This window comes from Pipistrellus kuhlii, unplaced genomic scaffold, assembly GCF_014108245.1.
Source record: "Pipistrellus kuhlii isolate mPipKuh1 unplaced genomic scaffold, mPipKuh1.p scaffold_m20_p_9, whole genome shotgun sequence".
Classification (NCBI taxonomy): Eukaryota; Metazoa; Chordata; class Mammalia; order Chiroptera; family Vespertilionidae; genus Pipistrellus; species Pipistrellus kuhlii.
In genome coordinates, this window is record NW_023425595.1 from 12,620,029 (window position 1) to 12,640,761 (window position 20,733).

Sequence of the window (20,733 nt, forward strand, 5' to 3'; positions counted from 1 at the left end):
TGATCTCAGTCATATGTGGAATCTAATAAATAAAATAAACTGATGAAAAAATAGATCCAGAGATACAGAAGTATGAACAAACTGATGAATCTCAGAGGGAAAGTGCTGGTGGGTAGGTGGATGGGGAGAGATTAACCAAAGAACTTATATGCATACTAGAAGCCAAGCGCATGAAAATTTATGCACTGGAGGGGGGTAGTTCCTCAGCCTGGCCTGCCCCTCTCACAGTCCGGGAGCCCTCAGGGGCAGGAGGCAACCCTGAGGGGGAAGATGATGCCCCCTTCACACTTCTGCTGTTGCCACTGCTGGTAGCGCAAGCCTCGGCGGGCCCTGGTTACTTGAGCCTAAGGCAGCCCTGGGTGCCTGGGCAGCCACCACCTGAGGCTTGCCTGCGCCTCAGGCCAGCCCTGGGTGGTTGGGGGCTGAAGGGACTGGGGAACTCTGGAGGCAGGTGCACAAAGTGGCCAGACCTGCTTGGGGGCAGGCCAGGCCATGCCATGCGCCTGCCACCTAGGTGGGGGTGTGGGGACTGGGTACTGCCATCTTGTGGCTTTGGGTGCTGCCATCTTTGAGGGTGTGGCAGTCAATTAGCATATTCCCTCTTTATTAGATAGGATATGTATAACCCATGGATATAGACAATAGTGTTGTTAAGGCCTGGAGGATGGGGACTGGGGCAGGGAAGAAGGGGGTCAGTGGAGAAAAAAGAAAAAAAAAAAAGAGACATCTGTAATACTTTCAATAATAAAAATAAATGTAAAAAAAGATAAAGGTAAAGGTAAGTCTTTCTTGTTCACTGTTGTATCTCCTACTATACGCTGAAAATTACTTGCAACATTAGAGGTTGTCAAATGTTTGCTAAAAGGAGCCGGCTCAGATTCAGAGCCAAATTATAAATTGATAAAATGTATTTTTTTTAAAACAAAATGCACATATTGGTAGATAATCTCATTGGAATAAATATTATAAGTTTATACAGGAGCAAACTAGAAAAGTAAGCAATTGAGTTGGCTTCCATCAGGATTGAGAGAGAGAGAATTCAGGATTTGAGCAACTGGGGTTTGGAGTCAAGGTCATTCAAGTATTAAGTGTGTTACAGTTCTCTATTCCATATTTCCTTATCTAATCATGCAGATCTACTTGGAAATAATCTACACTCCTTTTCTTTCACCTCTCCTTGCGGATAAGCAAGATTTATGTAATTTTGGTTATTTGCTTGACTTACTGAAGGTGAATATTGAGGAATGAGCCAAGCACCAAAATATCTAGTAAACTCAATTCTTTATAGTTTTATCAGCAGAGCAAGACAAAGTCCTAAGGGCTCCCAAGTAACTCTGAGCTGAGTACAAATGGCCTCAGTTCTGGTCCTGCATTGCATGTATGGGAATTGGAACTAGGGTTTGAGTGGAGGCACATATACTGTATATCTATGTAAAAGTTATAAATCAATTGAAGATACTGTTAAACAAGATCTGTTCTGCCTTTCTGTTTTGACAAACCAATTTTTATTATTATGAGTTAGACAGATTTTCATTTAGAATTATTATTTTTTTAAAATTTATTTTTACTGATTTCAGAGAGAGATAGAATTAGAAACATCAATGATGAGAGAGAATCATTGATTAGCTGCCTCCTGCATGCCCTACACTAGGGTTTGAGCATGCAACTCAGGCATGTGCCCCGACCAGGAATTGAACTGTGACCTCCTGGTTCATAGGTCAATGTTCAAGCACTGAGCCACACAAGCAGGGCCTCATTTAGAATTCTTAGTCTTTTTTATTATTATTAATATATTTTATTGATTTTTAACAGAGAGAAAGGGAGAGAGATAGAGAGCTAGAAATGTTGATGAGAGAGAAACATTGACCAGCTGCCTCTTGTACGCCCCCTACCGGGAATGTGCCCACAACCAAGGTACATGCCCTTGACCGGAATCAAACCTGGGACCTTTCAGTCTGCAGACTGACGCTCTACCACTGAGCCAAACCAGCTTTGGCAGAATTCTTAGAGTCTTGAACATTTTCATGTGGTAAGTGCCATCACCCATCTCCTCTCTATTTCACTTCCCCCATCCAAGGCCCATGGCCCAATTTCTCCTCTCTTTCCAACTCCATTCTAACCTGTGTTGTAAGGACCTCCACACATAGAACGCCTGTGTGTGGACACTACAGATGACACATCCAAGCTCTGTTCAAATTTCTTTTAAAAAAAAATATTTGTAATACCATTTTTATTATCTTTCTTTATTGATTAAGGTATTACATATGTGTTCTTATTCCCAGTGATGCCCTCATCCCCAGGTGTCTGTGTCCATTGGTTATACTTATATGCATGCATACAAGTTCTTTAGTTGATCTCTCCCCCTTACCTCCATCCTCCCCTATCTTCCCTCTGAGGTTTGAGTATCTCATCGATGTTTCTCTGTCTCTGTTTTTGTTCATCAGTTTATGTTGTTCATTTTATTCCACAAATGAGTGAAATCATGTGATATTTATCTTTCTCTGACTGAGTTATTTCACTTAGCATATACGTTCCAGGACAATCCATGCTGTTGCAAATGGTAGAAGTTCCTTCCTTTTTACAGCAGTGTAGTATTCCATTGCTTAGATGTACCACCATTTTTTTTAATCCACTCATCTGCTGATGGGCACTTAGGCTATTCTCAAATGTTAGCTATTGTAAATTGTGCTGCTATAAACATAGGGGTGCATATATCCTTTCTGATTGGTGTTTCTAGTTTCTTGGGATTTATTCCTAGAAGTGGGATCACTGTGTCAATGTGTTTCAGAAAACTGAAGAACAAAGCAATACTTAGAGAGATGAAATTACATTTATTACGCACAGGTCCAGAGGAAAATGTATCTCAAATTCTGGGCCCCAACATGCAGGAATTTTCCCTATTTATATGTTTTTACCTTCTTTGTCTCCCAAATATGAAGTGTTTCCAGCCTCTTTTGCAAGTTCTTAAAGAGACCGTATGTGCTGGGCCTTAAGACCTCAACCAGAGGCCTAGCCTGGCGCCAGCACTAATAACCTTGTCTGTGGAAGGTTTAATAGCCTCTCTGAAGTGGGAGTAGTCTTAGCAAGCAAAAATTTACAGAAGCCAAATAGCAGGGTTAAAATTTCAAACAGTGATTTTCATACAAGATGGATGCTTCGAATGGGAGTTCCATTTTTAGTTTTTTGAGGAAACTCCATTCTGTTCTCCACAGTGGCTGCACCAGTCTGCATTCCCACCAGCAGGAGGGTTTCTTTTTCTCTACATCCTCTCCAGCACTTGTCATTTGCAAGCAACTACCCTTTGGTTACCCACTGTGAGGTACACAAACCTAGGAGGGCAAATTCAGGGAAGGGGCCTGTGCAGTCTTTAGATATGAGCTTAGGGCTGTTTGGGCAGGGAAATCTGGGGGCTTGTTCTCTTGGTCCAGCATTTCTTTTTCTCAAGGAAAGGGCACAGTGGAGAAGGCCAGAGTGAAGTCCTCTAAACCCTGTATCCCCAAGTAGAGGCCCTTCCTTTCCACATCAGAGGTACAAAATGGCATAGTGGCAACTAATTGAGCCTATCTTGTCTTCCTGTTATAATATGTGAATATCTAGAAAAGACTAAAACTGAGAGAGAGGGGGAAATGCTATATTGAGTGAAAGTTATTCCTGCCCCCCCCCCCCCCCCGACACCCTTCTTATTGAAAGCCTTTGTTCAGAATGCTAATCCTGGAAACTGTCCCAACATCATGCTAGTTGAACTGGTCTCTCTGCTCTTTTGGGTAATTCTGAGAAGGCTAACCCCTATTTTGTAAAACTACTGTTTGGAATTCTCTGCTGTATTTTTTAGATGGCCTCTTATACTAAAAAACAAAACAAAAAACTTTGCTTTCTAGCCTGCTTTTGTTACAGAGTTCCCGAACAATCAAACAATGCAGGAGGAGAGTTTGGTGAGACCCACTTTATTCATCACGTGATGGGCTTAGGAGAAAATGAATTCAAATTCTAAGCAAGGCTACAAGCAGAACATCCCTTTTTATTAAAGAGCCAGCACTTTGTGCACTTAGTGGTTATCTCAATGCTGGCCTTGAAAACAATACAGTTCTATCCAACTAAAAAATGCACTTGGCATGACTAAGGCACTTGGGGCCACTTGTTCAGACCATAGGTTCAAGCTTACAACTCCACCTTTGGATATAATTGTGCTCTGAGGCTCTGCCTTCCAAGCTGGGACATGCACATGGCCAGGAGAGGACTGGGTCCTCTCATGAGTCCCAGTCTTGAACCTGTCCAATTGCTGTAGCCCCTCTACACGGAGCACCCTCCAAGCTCATCAAGGTCATTAAAAACAAAGACGACTGGGAGACAATGCACAGATGGGCCTAAAAGCAGTGCGGGGGTTCTGGGTAGATCCTCCAACAGAAGAAGGCTAATAGTTTAAGACTAGGGAAACACAAGTCTATAGTCCGGTACAAGCAGCATTCCAGCATTCACTAGTTAGCTGTGTTGTGGAAGCTGTGAACAACAGGAGATACTAGCTATGCAGACGTGTATGCAGGAACCCATACCCACTATGCGATTGTGGGGTAAATCTAAAATTATTTAAAAAAAAATAATTTTGAAAAAATGTAATTAACAACTCTGGCCTATTATGTTCAGTGGTAAGAGCAACAGCTCCAGGAATGGTTTGTGGGTCCCACCACTCCACAATCATTGGGTGAGGTTAAAATGCTGGAACCCTGCTTATACCGGACTATAGACTTGTCTTTCCCTAGTCTTAAAAATAGTAGCCTTCTTCTGTTGGAGGATCTACCCGGAACCCCACACTGCTTTTAGGCCCATCTGTGCATTGTCTCCCAGGCGTCCTTGTTTTTAATGACCTTGACTGGCTGGGAGGGTGCAGAGGGGTTTGGACAGATTCAAGACCGGGACTAATGAGAGAGCCCAGTCTTCTTTTGGCCATGTGCGTGTCCCAGCTTGGAAGGCAGAGCCTCCCAGCACAATTATATCCAACAGCTAGAGTTGTAAGCTTAAACCTATGGTCTAAACACGTGGTGCCACTTGCACGAGTGATATAGGCTGCAAGTAACCCAGGTTTGATAGGTGCATGTAATGGAGTAAGATGGGAACACTTGAGAATGCTGTAAACATCTTGACCAAGTCCTTACTTTGCCTGGTGGCATCTGCTACAAAATAAAGCCTCGGCTTGTGGTCTTGGGTGCTGTGTGTCAGGAAGCAGCATCCCACTGAGACCTAGCTTTCTTTCTCTTGTTTGTCTTTTCCAAGCTTTTCAGCCGCCCCCTCTCAGGGCCACCCTGGGCCGTGTGTGACTGCACCATGCTGGTGCTGTGTTTTGAAGGATGCCTTTTGGATTCTCTGATGTTTTCCTCATTATAAACTGGGGTTTAGGGAAGAGCACCACATGTGTGGAGCATGCTCATTGCACAGAGTTTGGGCATGTTGTGATACAAACATGATTTATCAGTGGATCCCTGTTGATGTTGGCCTTGGTCACCAGGATCCTGGGGTGTCTTCCAGGGTGTTCACTGTACACTTGCTGTAATTTCCATCCCACAGTCTGAGCAGTGGGAGAGAGACACATAGTGCCAACTAATAATGGGAGGAAGGTGAGGGGTAAGGGGGACGGCCAGGGGGAAAGTGCTTAAGTATGATACAATTGCCATGGGTTCTAGACCAAAGATTGGGCATGAGCAATGAGGAGTAGTTGGGACCAGTAAAAAGGAGCTGGGCCTAAAGGTAGGGGTTGTTCAGAGATGTCTGTATTTATTTATTTATTTATTTATTTATTTATTTATTTATTTATTTTTAAATAAATTTTTATTGTTCATATTATTACAAATGTTCAGAGATGTCTGTATTTCTTTAATTAATTTCTGTCCTGCCTTGTGGAACTACTTTGAACCTCACCCAATGGTTGTTAAGGGGTGGGGCCTACTTTGAACCTCAGCCAATGGTAGTTGAGGGGCGGGTCCCTCTGCCAACCTCACCCAATGGTAGTTTAGGGGTGGGTCTCTCTACCAACCTCACCCAATGGTAGTTGAAGGGCGGGTGCCACCGCCAACCTCAGCCAATGATAGCTGACGGGCAAGTCCCACAGCTAACCTCAGCCAAGGGCATTTGAGGGGCGTGTCCCTCTGCCAACCTCAGTCAGTGGTGGTTGAGGGGCGAGACCCTCTGCCAACCTCACCCAATGGGGGTTGAGTGACTGGTCCCACTGCCAACCTCAGCCAATGGTAGCTGAGGGGCGGGTCCCACTGCCAATCTCACCCAATGGTAGTTTTGGGACTGGACCCAATACCAATCTCACACAATGGTTTTTGAGGGATGGGAGGCACTTCCATCCTCAACCAATTGGGTTCGAGGGTGGGACCCACTTCCACCCTCATCCAATGGTTGTTGATAGGCGGGACTCAAATCCAACCACAACCAATGATTGCTGAGGGGCAGAACCAACTTCTAACGTCACCCAATTGTGGAGTGGTGTGACCCATTTTGTACTTCACCTAATGGTTGTTGAGAGGTGGGACCCACAAACCAGTCCTTGGGCTGATGCTCTTACCACTGAACATAATAGGCCAGAATTGTTAATTACATTTTTTTTCTCTTTTAATGAACTTTATTTTTTATTTTTAAAGAACTGTTTTATATTTACAGAAATATTGTGAAAATAGTATAGTGTTTTGATATACCTTTCACAGCTTCCCCTATATCTTACATTGATATGGTATATTTTTTGCAATTAATGATTATATTGATGCATTATTTTGATGCATTTTGTTGTTAATTCTTTTTTTTTAAAAAAATAAATCTTTATTGTTCAGATTATTACAAATGTGATCCTCTTCCCCCCCCTCAATTGCTCCCCTTCACCAGGTTCCCACCCCACCCTCTGTCCTTTCCCCATCCCCCATTGTCCTCATCCATAGGTGCACAGTTTTTGTTCAGTCTCTTCCCGCACCCCCACTCCCCTTTTCCCTGAGAATCGTCAGTCCACTCCCCTTCCATACCTCTGATTCTATTATATTCACCAGTTAATATTGTTCATCAGATTTTTAAATTCCCTTGGTTTTCAGATTCACTTGTTGATAGCTACGTATTTGTTGATCATAATTTTTATCTTTATCTTCTTCCTCTTCCTAAATAACCTCCTTCAGCAATTCATATAATTCTGGTTTGGTGGTGATGAACTCTTTTAGCTTTTTTTTTATTTGTGAAGCTCTTTATCTGTCCTTTGATTCTGAGTGATAGCTTTGCTGGGTAGATTATTTTTGGCTGTAGGTTCTTGTTATTCATCACCTTGAATATTTCTTGCCATTCCCGTCTGGCCTGCATGGTTTCTGTTGAGAAATCAGCTGACAATCTTATGGGTGCTCCTTTATAGGTCACTACCTACTTTTCTCTTGCTGCTTTTAATATTCTCTCTTTGTCTTTTGCTCTTGGAATTTTAATTATGATATGTCTTGGTGTGGTCCTCCTTGGATTCCTTTTGTTTGGGGTTCTGCGGGCTTCCTGGACTTGTAAGTCTATTTCTTTCCCCAGGTGGGGGAAGTTTTCTGTCACTATTTCTTCTAGTACTCTTTCGGTATCTTGTTCTCTCTCTTCTGGAATCCCCATAATTCTGATGTTGGTTCGCTTGAAATTGTCCCAGAGGTTTCTTACACTATCTTCAACTTTCTGGATTCTCTTATCTTCTCCCTTCTGCAGAGGAGTGTCCTCTGGCTCTTTGTGTTTCTTCATTTCTTGTTGATCCCTTATTATTTCTAGTTGCTCCCTTTTCATATCCTCATAGGTCTCATTTATTTTATCAGCCTTTTTTAGGATATTGTTGAATAACCTTATAACTGTAGTTTTGAACTCAATGTCCAATCTTTTTTTTCCCCTCCATTTCCTTCTTTTGTGTCCTTCTTCTTGTCTGCATTTTAGTTGTTTCCCTGATTTTATGGAATAGCTTTGTGTGCTAGGTGTTCTGGTAGAGCCCAGTAGCACAGCCTTCCCAGTTACCTGTGGTGGACAGTCTTGGTGTAGCCCTTTGTGGGCTGTGAGTGCAGTCTTGTTAAGCCTTGCTTATTGTTGGTATCACTGGGAAGCGTTGATCTCCAAGCCTATTGGCCGTGAGGATCAGCAGTGTCTCAGCTAGGAGGGTTTCCGTACTCTGCTTGAATAGGGCGGGGTCTTGGGGTGGCACAGACAATCTTTGGTTCCCTGTCAGTCTTGCCTTAGAAAAGTCCTGTTCGTGGAGAGTTTTGGAAGATTGGTTGCAGGTGCGCGCACCTCTTTGGTAAAGGCGCAGACAAGCTTTGGATTCCTGCAAGTCCCTCCTTAGAGAAAGCCAGCCTCTGGGAGAGCTTCTGTGCTCAGGTAGGGCGGAGTCTCGGGTTGGTGCAGACAAACTTTGTTTTCCCTTCGGCTCCTCCCCAAGTCCCGCAGTAATGGCCTCTGGCTTCACACACCTCCAAGAGATCTCTGCCCGCTGCCTGACAGTCTGGCCTCTCCCTGTCTGGGGCCGTTTATCAGAGCAATAGGGTGATTCTGTTTTCCTCTCGAACAAGAAAGCCAGCCACGTTAGCTGTTCGCCCTCTCCGCGCCAGGAGTAAGCCAGTAGCAAACTCAGCCCGGCCTGCCTTCTCTGCATGCAGGGAGTAAGCCAGCAGCAATCTCGGTCCGGCCCTTCCTCTCCGCACTGGGATTAAGCCAGCGCCTTTTCGCGCACACAGTTCTCCGTACCTTCACAGTTCCTGAGGTTCAGCGTGCCTTCTCTCTCCTCAGATGGCAGAGCCTCCACTCATCTAGTCGTCTGGCGCTTCAGGGCAATGCCTCCCCTGTTTTTCAGTTCTAAATTCAAATTTGTTGTGGTAGGCTGCATTCGGGTGTCTACCCTATGCTGCCATCTTGGTTTCTCTATCGTTAATTACATTTTTTAAAAATAATTTTTTAATTTTTATTTTGCAATAATTCTAGATTTACCTGACAATTGCATAGTGAGTACAGGCTTCCTGTGCACAGGTCTGCATAGCTAGTCTCTCCTGTTTTTCACAGTTTCCATAAGCCCGGCATCGACACAGAAAACTAGTGAATGCTGGTGCCCTGCTTGAACCAGACTATAGACTTGTGTTTCCCTAGTATTTCACTAATAGCCTTTTTCTGTTGGAGGATCTACCCAGAACCCCTGCACTGCTTTTAGGCCCATCTGTGCATTATCTCCTATTATTCAAACAGACTAAAGCAGACATTTTTAGAAACAGTAGAAAATTCGAAACAGCAGTTTGTTACAAAATAGGGGTTTTCCTTCTCACTTTAGCCTACTTGGATAATGAGGAAGATAAACTTAGCTGTCTGACCATGTATGGCAAAGACTAGATATACCCATAATTTCAATGCCATTCCAGGTGCATTTTTTTAACTGGATAGAACTGTGCTGTTTTCAAGGCCAGCAGCGAGATAAACACTAAGTGCATGTAGAGTTGGCTCTCTAATAAAAAGGGAAGTTCTGCTTGTACCCTTGCTTAGAATTTAAATTCATTTTCTCTAAGCCCACTGCAATGAAGTGTGACTTCAAACTCTCTGGCATTGTTTAATTATTCCGGTTCTCTGTAACAATTCCAGATCCTCAAAAGACTACGACTACTAGCACAAATGTTTTACAGTGTCTATATATTTAGATGTTGTAAATATCAAGAGAATCCATGAAGCAAAGTAAGATTTGGATTCACTTTTTTATTCCTCACTGATTCATCCAACATCCCTGGAGGGGTCCTGGAGTGTGAGAGGGCACTCTACAAATTTGCTGTCAGTCGGCAGCTCCTGCATTGAAGTCTGCTCCTGGTGATAGGTGTGCATCATACCTACCAGCTGGTTGGCTGGTTGGCCGGTCACTTAGCCTTTTATATATATAGATTGCACATGTTATTTACTTGTATTTACTAAAAAAATATCAAGGTAAAATCATGGAAAACAGGTTTTAGTGTTATTCTGTTCAAAACAGAGACTCACTTCACATACAAGGACAGGCCCTCTTGCTCCTGGGATAGGAAAGGGAAAGAGAGCTGGGCAGAAGTAAGTTAGCACAGAATGGTCTTAAGAATTAGAAATGCCAAAAAGAGCCTTTTTGACATTTATTGAGTAGCCTCTAGGTGAAGCATCTATCTTGTATGAAAACTGCTGTTTGAAATTTTAACCTGGCTATTTGGCTCTGTGGATTTAACTTGCCCAGACAAGGTTATCAGTGCTGGTGCCAGGCTAGGCCTCTGGTTGAGGTCTCAAGGCCCCAGTACACACTGGCTCTTTAAGAACTTACTAAAAGGGGCCAGAAACACTCCATATTTGGAAGACAAAGAAGGTAAAATCATATAAATAGGGAGAATTCCTGCATGTGTGGGCCCAGAATTTGAGATACATTTTGCTTTGGACCCGCACACATAATATAATAAATGTAACTATCTAAGTATTGCTTTGTTCTTCTTCAGTTTTCTGTAACATAAGCACATCTGATTTTCTTATTTAAAATTATGATTGTACACTTCAAATAAAAGGACACAGGATTTCTAATGTGGGTGGTTTTTTAAAAGGCTCTACTATAAAACAGATGAAAGTGAAGTGAAAATAATTGGAGGAGAATTGGAGGCCTGCCTTGCTTCCTCTGCTATCAGTAGCCCTGAGGACTTCTGCTCAAGGTTTCTAGAAATGGGAGCCTCTATGTATCACCTGGTGCAATTGTTAAAAATGCATACACCTAGGCCCTGTTTCTCTAGGTTAGACTGGAAATTTACAAGAGATTGACAAGAAATTTGACAACAAATTGCAGTGATTCTTATATACTCTGAAACTTTCAGCTACAACAAATCCCACGGGACTGGAGTGGGGCTAAAACATCCTTACTTTTAAATAGCCCTCCAGATAATGTTGATAATCATTCTGAAGTTTGGAAGCCATTGAATGGGGTGCTCTCTAAGGGATTGTATCTGAGTCAGAGGTTCTCAGAGTATGGTTCTGGCACCAGTAGAGAAACAGAAATTTTAGGGGTAAAATAGGACAGGTTTAGGAAATTTTGGAAATTAAGGGGATCATGGAGGAAGTACAGGGCTGCAGAGCAGCCGAAAGTATATTTCCATAGAATGGGGGAGCTGAAAAGCTGCAATAGGTACATTTCCATAAAATGAGGGAGCTGGGAACAGCCAAAAGTCTATATTTACAAAATAAAGGGAAGGAAGCCCTTCATCCAGAATAAAAAAAAATAAATAAATAAAAAAATAAAGAAGGGAATAGAAAAACAATAAAGAAGGAGGGAGGGGAAGGGTTAAACCTTTGAGCCCAAGAGTTGTTATGGTAACCAGTTCAAGGGAGTAGTGGCCAGTCAGAGGGGATGTCAAGGCACAAAGATCTGCATCCTTTATAAACTGGAGGGGGAAAAAAACCTCAATGGGACGTTTGCCCCTCCCCACATGGGAGTCCATTCTGTGAGACTCTTTCCCTCTCCCCACATGGGAGTCTGTACTTCTTCAATAAATCTCCACCTTTGCTATACCACTTTCTGTCTGTGGATTCATTCTTCGATTCCGGCAGACAAAGAATCCGGGTTCCAGTGCAAAAATTCCTTTTCAGTAGCATTAGCTTCACCTGGAAACTTTCAGAAATGCAAAATTTCAGACTCCACACAAGCCCTGAATAAGCATCTCCAGGACACAGCCCAGCAACCAATGGTGTTTCAACAAGTTTGGCAGGTGATTCTGATGATTCTCAAGTTCAAATACCACAGGCTGAAATATTTCCCTGAATGTTATTCCCCAACAATTTATAAACAGGCATTGACACTCCTGAACATTTGGTTTCTTCAAGAACTTCAGAGGGCCTAGAGGAGTCACAGGTCTGAAAGATTTGCTGGTGCATTTTATTTGCACCTCTGATTTCAGTGCTGGAGTGATCATGGCAATGCCCAGATTCAGGAGGGAGAAAGAAGTCTTTCTTGAAATATTAAAATATGGCCACTTTTAATAAAGATTTTTTATTTTGCTCTTCATACTTTCCATATTTTCAGATAGTAAGCAATCAAGAAAAACCCAATACGTATTCCCAGAAAATAAAAGCAATCAGCACGAAGTAATCTGTAAATGCAGTCAGCTGAGTTTGGCATTGGCTATAAAATTACCCAAAGGAGGTTGGTTGCTTCCAATTTCCTGTTTTTTTCCCAGGGTCATTGGTTGGGAGCTGACAATCAAAATCATGAAGGATTTTGTGGCGTTACAATCATCTTTTTGTGTGTGCTTGATTTTGGCTTCTTCTCAGCAAATGTCAGGTACATGTGTTGTTGTCTGCAGGTGTAGTTTCTCTGGCTGTTACTGTTGGCTGCTTTCAGTAGGAGTGACTTGCCATTCTATTTTTCTAACTTCCATAGTAGTGATGCTTTCCTATTTGCCATCCCTAGCCCCAAAGCAGATGGCTTATCTAGTTTATCTCATGTTTGGGAAAGAGCTAATTTTATTCTTCCTTCCAGATGCAGGTATTTCCCAATATGTGGCGTCCTATTCCACCACCTCATCCGGTGGAAAAGATTTCCCTATTTAAAGTTTCAGACTATAGTACTCTTCCAAATGCCACCATGATCTGCTCATAATCCAGCTACCTGCCTCTGAGTGTGAGTTAATTCTAAATCAGGTTATGGGAACGAAGCTCTCCATTCTTTCTCTTCTCACTTCCTATTTTTCCCGAATCATAAACTTATCTGTTAATACCTGTTGTTTCATTTGCAACCCACCCATTTGTCTGTGTTCTGCCTTATTTACAGAAATTTTTACTTATGAAAAATTTTATTTATTTTTATTTATTAAAGAAGTCACTGGATAGAAAGTAAGCTTAATTTTACATGGAAAGTAAACCTAATTTTATTACTTCTAGTATTTCCTTATCATGAAAATATAATGATGGGTAGCTTTATCTTTAAGACATTCTTTGCATATCTATCTGAAAACTTAGATACCCCCCTCCCCCCCCGGAGTAGAGTTAATGGGGCACCACAATTGTGGATAACTATTCAACCTGGCAGACTCAACAGACATGAGTAGGCTTTAATCTAAGACAATCTCCATTTTGTTCTGTGGACGAAAGGAGCCACATGCCAACCAGACAAGCTCAGGGGAGGCCTGTGTGGCAGTCTTGCAAACTCAGAGACCTAAAATAACCACAAAAGATGGTTTGAAAATTAAATATTTAACTACAGACAGGTTATAGTGGGTAGTCATGTCCTAGGCCGGTATTTTCTCTGACAAAGATAAACTTAGATCTTTTCTACTGAGCCCATTTGCCTTTTTGCCTCTAAAAAGATGTCTGTGAGATGTCTGGTTAACTTGTAACTTCCCCTTTTCTGGAGCCCCTGGGGCACAACCAAATGTGGTGGGCGCCAGGACAGATGCATCAAATTTCTTCAGTATCATGTTAGTTGTTCCTGTACCCACTTAACTATGTGTCCATCATTTTACTTTTTATCCAATCCCAGGGGTTTCCCACAGCTTTGCTTTCTCCTGCTTCCTTAATACATCACCAATGAATTTCATGTAACCCACCTATATCCCTCCTTTGACTGCAATGTATAAATAAAAATGTAACCTGCCATTCTTTGGAGCATTACCTCAATTCATTGAGGTTTTTCTTCCCGGCATATATCGACAGTTTGGTGCAAATAAACTCACAAATTTTTTTTTACAGGTTTCAATGTTTTTTTTGTTAACATTTCGTGGAAGGGACACAGGGCAGGAGACACAGCACGTACGAATCTTCATTTTATGGGCAGATCCAGCACTTGCTCAAATATATGATTTCCTTTGTCCCTTCACCCACAAAAGGTGTGTTTGGCTGCTATGAATAAGGGCAAGACACTACAGAGAATTGTCCCATTGATCATTTACACTGGCCTCATCCTGTAGATCCAAGGCCGAACACTAGCTTGAGGCTCCCCAAGTCCAGGGGCAGTCCCATAGCAAGTGAAGCAGAGATAGCATCCCACATTAAGCTTAACTCTATAGTTTTTAAGGAAATGATGCTGGGAGGAGGAGATGAAGATTTTCCCCTGATAGGTAGGCCTCCATGAACCTGACCTGATGTTAATTTTTCACTCATAATTGTTAGGACTTCACCTGAACATTCACATTGCATCTCTCAAGGGTGTTTCAAGGGGTATTTATTTATTTACGTACTTAGTAAGAGGCTATGCACCAATTTTCTCTGAGTGTCCTCTAGGACTAAGACTTTTATCTGAATCTTTTTTTCTTGGGTGGGGGGTGTTCTTTCAACAGTGTCCGTAGGCTGTACTTCTTCTTTATTCTGGGCTGTGGTTGAACCGACTCTACTTGGTCAAGATCACTTTTTGCATTCTGATTCAGTGTCTCTGGGAATTGGTTGTCCTGTAACACACATAACTGAGAAGGGATATGAGTTTAATTACCGTGCCATCGAGTGTGGAATTCAGAAAGAGGTAAGAGCTGTGATGATTTCAAATAATACACTAACTCCCTGATCTTACTTTGCCATGGTACTGTGCTTAGAGTTAGTGCAAGATAGGTACGGTCAAGGTCAAAGACTGACGAGGAAAATAAGACATTTTTGGGAGGCTAGCAATCTGAATCTGTGCCAGTAATCTAATGCACATTCCTGTTAGCCCATAGTCTAGTCACTGCCCCTTTCTTAAATATCTGGTCTTTCAAGACCTGTTTACCTAGGTGCTACTCCCATTTTACAGAGGCCATAAACCATGAACAATACACAACTAGGGCCAGGCCAGGCCTTTAGGTGTGGCTTCATGCCCCCCATTTTAACACAAGGGGCTTTTTGCAAAGCCTGATAAAGGACTGGAAGTATGATCCTTATTTGGGGGACAAAGAAATGAAAGGGGTATAAAGGGAGAGCTTCCTCCATATTGGGTTGCTCAGGATTTGGAGAGAAACAATCTCCCCTGAGTCCTGTACTAGTACATGCAAAACATCTGAAAATAAATGTTTTTTTTCTGTGTCTCCGGTACTCCTGTGTATTTTTCGGTCACCTGGTAAATTCTGTAACAAGATGAAGAACCTCATCATTTTTATGAGACTTGGGTTTAATACTTTTAAGATAAAGATCAATGGGTCCCAGAATTTGGTCTTGAATAGCTCCTGGCCCTTTAGGGAGGGATACATTGATGTATATATTATTATGACTTTCAAGCACTCATAAATCATCTTCAGTCCTTGTATATTTTGAAATATAGAAACACTGGAAAGAAGGTTTAATTTCTAATTTTCATGGTAAGCAACTGAAGCTAAAAGGGCTAACAGTTTACCACAGGTCTAACAGAGAAAGGACTATCCCTGTGTTAGGATTATGAAGATTTTTGTTTTGCCATTACGCAGTGTATTTTCAAGTCTCCATAATAAGCATGTATTCAGAAAACACAATCCTCCAATTATGGTTTTAAATAAAAGTGCCTCTTTGTTTACTCTTTCCAGAGACCTGGGACCTAGCACTGTGGTAACATTTGAAGGCCAAATTCCAGAGTAAATTTAATAAGTAGAAGTTGTAGCCCTTGTATCTAGCCTGGCAATTCGTGATTTCAGTTTCCAAAAATGCTAACTGGTTGCACTGATGGTCTAGAGCCAGATTTAGTGTTTTCTTGATGGTCTGTGTAGAGATAGTCTTTTTACAGACTTTAATCTAAAGATCACACATCTTGATGTGATCTGTTTCTTGTTCAAATTTCATTTAAACTCCTGTGTGAGATGGTATTAAACAGGCTTTTTTGTTCCACTAGGTTTTCTCCTATGGAGTGGTTTTTTATTCAGTTCTCCACTGTACCATCATGCACGAAGGAGTCACTAGAAAAATCCCTTTGATGTGTCATGTTCCCAGGTGAGTGTAATGGACTAGCTGGTTCACAGTTTGTTTTCTCTAAGAACTGCTTGTTAAAAATAAAACGTTTGCAAAGTGAAGTTCAGCTAGGTTTGAGTCCTGGAATGACTTGGTTTGTATAGTTCCTTTATCCAATGAAATGCTCAACTGTGTCATTTGGCCATTGCAGATGCTGTGCCCAGATCCCCTTGTGTTGCCCTCACCATTTCTGTGTGTCCCTCATCTTGCTTTTGTGCATTTTGGCCTTTAATGATACCAGCTGGGCCCAGGAATTTGCAAAATTCCCCCATCTCCATGATGGAGTGGAATATGAAAGAAAGCCTGGCTCTGTTGCCTGACTCAAGGACAAACTGTGATGCAGGATTTGACTTTGGAGCTCTCTAGCAGATTCTGCTGAGGCGAGGATTTTGCCTGAAAATGCACCCTTTTGTTATCTCCTACTTCCCCCATTGCCTTACTGGAAGCATTTCTAGAATAAGTTATCCATATAAAAATCTCCTTGTCAGATTCTGGTTTTGGGGAACCCTACTAATGTTACAGAGAACCGGAATAATCAAACAATGCCAGAGAGTTTGGAGTCACACTTTATTCACTGGAGTGGGCTTAGAGAAAATGAATTCAAATTCTAAGCAAGGGTACAAGCAGAACTTCCCTTTTTATTAGAGAGCCAGATCTACATGCACTTAGTGGTTATCTCGATGCTGGCCTTGAAAACAATACAGTTCTATCCAATTAAAAAATGCACCTGGCATGGCATTGAAATTATGGGCATATCTAGTCTCTGCCCTACAAGGTCAGATAGGTAAGTTTATCTTCCTCATTATTTAAGTAGGCTAAAGCAGGCTAGAAAGCAAAGTTGTTATTATTATTATTATTATTATTATTATTATTATTATTTAGAATAAGGGGCCATCTAAGAAAAACAGCAGAGAATTCCAAACAGTAGTTTTGCAAAATAGGGATTAGCCTTCTCACTATGATGTTAAAGTGGGTTAATAAAGCTCAGAAGAAATTGAAATGCTTAAGATCGTGTACTTAGGAGATGACGAGTCAGGGCCTAAATACATACCTTGTCACATAGCTGCCCCTCTGAAGATCAAGAGATGCTTGGAAAGATAGGAATGGTAGTAAAATCATTCAGTATCTATTCTTTAAGGTCAAGCCTTTAAAAAAAAAATCAACTCTAACCTAAATTGTATAATTTTTTCTTCTATATAAGACCCAATGTTTTCTAATTTTGGTAACTTACAAAAACCTGTAGACTTGAAGGGCATTATTGAATTGGAAAAAAAGTGTTTAAAAAAATTTTTTTTAATTAGGGTGGTTGTTTAGGATGGCTTTCAGGAAAACTTACTAAACTTTTTTATACCTTAAGGATCAATGAAATGACACTTTTAGTATTCTATTATAGTATGTATTTTATGAGTGGGAAGTTGAAAAGATCTAAGACTTCCACTGTATGAGAGTACCCTTTGGGAACTTCTGCATAATCAGAATTAACATTCTCAATTGTGGAATAGATTCCTCAAAGGAAGAGTGTTGGGAAGGGAAGAGAGGAACTTTTTTTTTTTTTTTTTTTTTTAAATATATTTTATTGATTTTTCACAGAGAGGAAGAGAGAGGGATAGAGAGTTAGAAACATTGATGAGAGAGAATCATCAATCAGCTGCCTCTTGCACACCCCCTACTGGGGATGTGCCCGCAACCAAGGTACATGCCCTCAACCAGAATCGAACCCGGGACCTTTCAGTCCGCAGGCCGACGCGGAAGAGAGGAACTTTTATTCCTTAAAGAAAAAAAATATCAGTGCTCGCTTCGGCAGCACATATACTAAAATTGTAACGATAAAGAGAAGATTAGCATGGCCCCTAAAAAAAAAAAAAATCAAATAGAGGAAAGGGCAGTAGTGGTGGTGGTAAAGCTACTACTGTTTAAGTAGCATAGATGGCAATCAGTTAAGTCAAAATGAAACTTAATAGTTTATTTTAAAATTTAACCTGATATGCAAATTTTCTCTTCTTTAAAAATTTTAGATTATCCTCCTTAGATACCACTCCAGGCACTGTTGACAAAGATCTTACAAAGTCTGAAAACAATCTTCCCTCTGCCAATTCTGGCCTTTTCTGGAACACAACCAACACTTGCCTGTTTGGATTGCCTTGGATTCCATATTTCCAAGACCCCTCGGTAATGATCCTTAGAGCAGGCAATATATGACATCGATATAAGGAAGAACAAAGCTTAAATCTCTGCTAATTAGTTTTTTTATTTATTTAAATAGTTTCTAGTTATGTGATGAATCTCACATTAATTACAATCATGTTTGGAAAAAGTGCTACTTCCATGTGTCTATAAAGGTTGTGGTCTTCTTGATAAGTTTTTCCTCACTGCAGTTATCATGCCAAATTAACTAAATCTCCAGTCTGGTTTAAACATAATCTGGGTTAGTGCCCAAATTAGCCACTTTAAATAGTGCTTGGTCACTTGAGTAAAAAGTTGCCAAGTGTCTCAGTCTCCTCAACTTTTTCCCCCAACCCCCAGGAAATAGTAGGTGTTCAATATCCACTGGTCAAAGGGTTAATCAGCATGTTTATAAATTTGTTGGAAGCTACTTTGCAGCTGTTCACTAACTACCTGTCTTTTTCTTCTGCAGGTGAAACCATCCTATCAGTCACTTCTGCTTAGAATGCCTCATTCTTTAGTCTATGAGAGTGCTAATGTGGCTGTGTTCTAGTGTATGCTTTGGCAATCTCAATAAGTCTGTTGCTATAGCATTCTTAAATTTACTTTTTAAATCAATCACTATAGATTTTGAAACTTTTCTATGCCACCTCCTGAGAAGTCATCTGGAATAACTTCTAGATGGATTGGAGTAGTGCCTAATGCTTCATTTGTTTTTAAAAAGTGTTTTTTTCAGCAAAGTGACAATTTAGCCCTTGCATATTCTTTTATACAGATAAGAATGTATCTGTATATAATTTTTATGTGGAGGCTATGTTACAAATAAAACATACTGTGTCTTTGTAGGTAGACTTTTGATGTCTGAGTGCTAAACTCAAAATATAGTGTAAGTTGTGAGATTGGTGTGGAAGGTCATTGTCACTCACTGTGTTGTAAGTAGCTGTTCAATAAATCACTTACGATTACTAGTTTATGCATTAGAATTATTTTAGTTTAAACCATTGTGAGAGGAGCTGAGGATGGAAAAAATTGTTGATCAAGAACTTTCAGAAAGGCAAATGAGTATTGTTCCTATCTCCACTTCATTAAGCACATCTTCACACCAGGAACCCTCTTCAGTATTAGTTATTGTATTAATCACCTCCCCTTAAACCAATATTGAGCTCTGAACCCTTATCTCAGAGTCTGATTCTATTCAGATTGCATGCCATTTATTAGCTATGTGACTCCTCCATATATCACTTGATTATCTATAAAATGGGAATAAAATAATATCTACATCCTAGTACTCTTTTAATGTCTAAATGAGTTAAGTTGTAGAACAATTTTAGAATTACATGTGTTTTTTGTTTTTAATTTATTTATAAAATTAAATTTATTAAGATTGTTCAATTAAAGTATATGTTTCAAGTGGACAATTCTGTAATACATCATTTGTATATTGCATTGCATATTTACCACCAAAGTCAAATCTCCTTCCAACACCTTATATTTAACTCCTCTCTTATCTCTTCCCTTCCCCTTTCCCTCTGGTAACCACCACACTGTTGTCTATGTCTATGACAAAATGTGTTTAAATACCAACTCATGTTACAGGTACAATAAGGTATAAGTCTGCCTAATGCTATAGCTATCCAGTCTGACTCTTACAGAAAATTGGAGAATAACCAAGCAATACTTAGAGAGATGGTTACATTTATTATGCATGGGTCCAGAGGAAAATGTCTCTCAAATTCTGGGCCCCAATAGGGCAAAAAAAGGCTGAATGAGGGATTGAGGGATATACAACCACACACATACACATTTTCATCTATCTATCTATCTATCTATCTATCTATCTATCTATCTATCTATCTATCTATCTATCTATCATCTATGCCAGTGACCAAATGGCAGAATGACCAGAACAACTGGTTGACCAGCCACTATGATGTGCACTGACCATGGGGTGGGGGTGGGGGTAGGGAGGATGGGGGTGGCAGAAGCTGCCCCCCGGTGTTCAGTGTGTTCCCACAGTGGGAGTGCTGCTCTGCTGACCAGGATAAACAGCTGCTCCTGCTGCTGGCCCAGGGTGAGGCCAAATCTTCGAATCTATCAAATACCTGAGACAATCCAGACTCTGGCCTGATCCCACCACCTGATGCAGGCTCTCTAAGGTGTGTTCTAGAAAGAGCATGGGGAGCTGGCCTAGGCAGATGGCAAGAGGGGGCATGACTGTGGACCCTAGGGGAGGCTGTTCTGATGGCTGGGGATCCTGGAGCATGGCTTCCCTGAACATCCCCAATGGTATCACCAACCTGGCATCACACATCAAGGACACTCACCGAGTGGTTTTGGGGTTCAAAGCTTCCACCAGATTCCTCCAGGACACAGAACATATCTTTACCCAAGACATTACCCCCAAATACCAGCTCAGACTAATTTCCTCATTCAGCAGCCACTCAGAGGACAGGTCCACAACTGCTCAGCTGGCCAGGATGAGTGGCTCTCCCACAGTGGCCAATTTCTGCAGGCCATGCCCCCCACCAGAGCTCGAATTGGTGCACTGAGCCATCAGTTCTTATATATTAGCCAATGCCCTGGAGCTGTTGCCTCTGTATAGGCCACCAGAATAACAGTGATGACTAAGGCATTCCCATTTTGGTAGTAATTATTATGTTGGTTGTAACTTATCTTTCTCAG

At 41.2% G+C, this 20,733-nt stretch overlaps 1 protein-coding gene and 1 non-coding gene across 2 annotated transcripts; both read left to right on the forward strand.

Moving 5' to 3' along the window:
• Positions 1-11,594: 11,594 nt before the first annotated feature.
• On the forward strand, positions 11,595-19,464 carry OOSP3 (oocyte secreted protein family member 3). Its single transcript, XM_036428604.2, has 5 exons — positions 11,595-12,292; positions 14,286-14,464; positions 15,773-15,870; positions 17,904-18,057; positions 18,524-19,464. The coding sequence occupies exons 1-5, from the start codon at positions 12,220-12,222 to the stop codon at positions 18,602-18,604; spliced, it is 585 nt and encodes a 194-aa protein (XP_036284497.2). The 5' UTR covers positions 11,595-12,219; the 3' UTR covers positions 18,605-19,464.
• Positions 17,677-17,781, forward strand: LOC118713817. The gene has a single exon (XR_004986385.1). It is a non-coding gene; the product is annotated as a U6 spliceosomal RNA (small nuclear RNA).
• Positions 19,465-20,733: the final 1,269 nt, after the last annotated feature.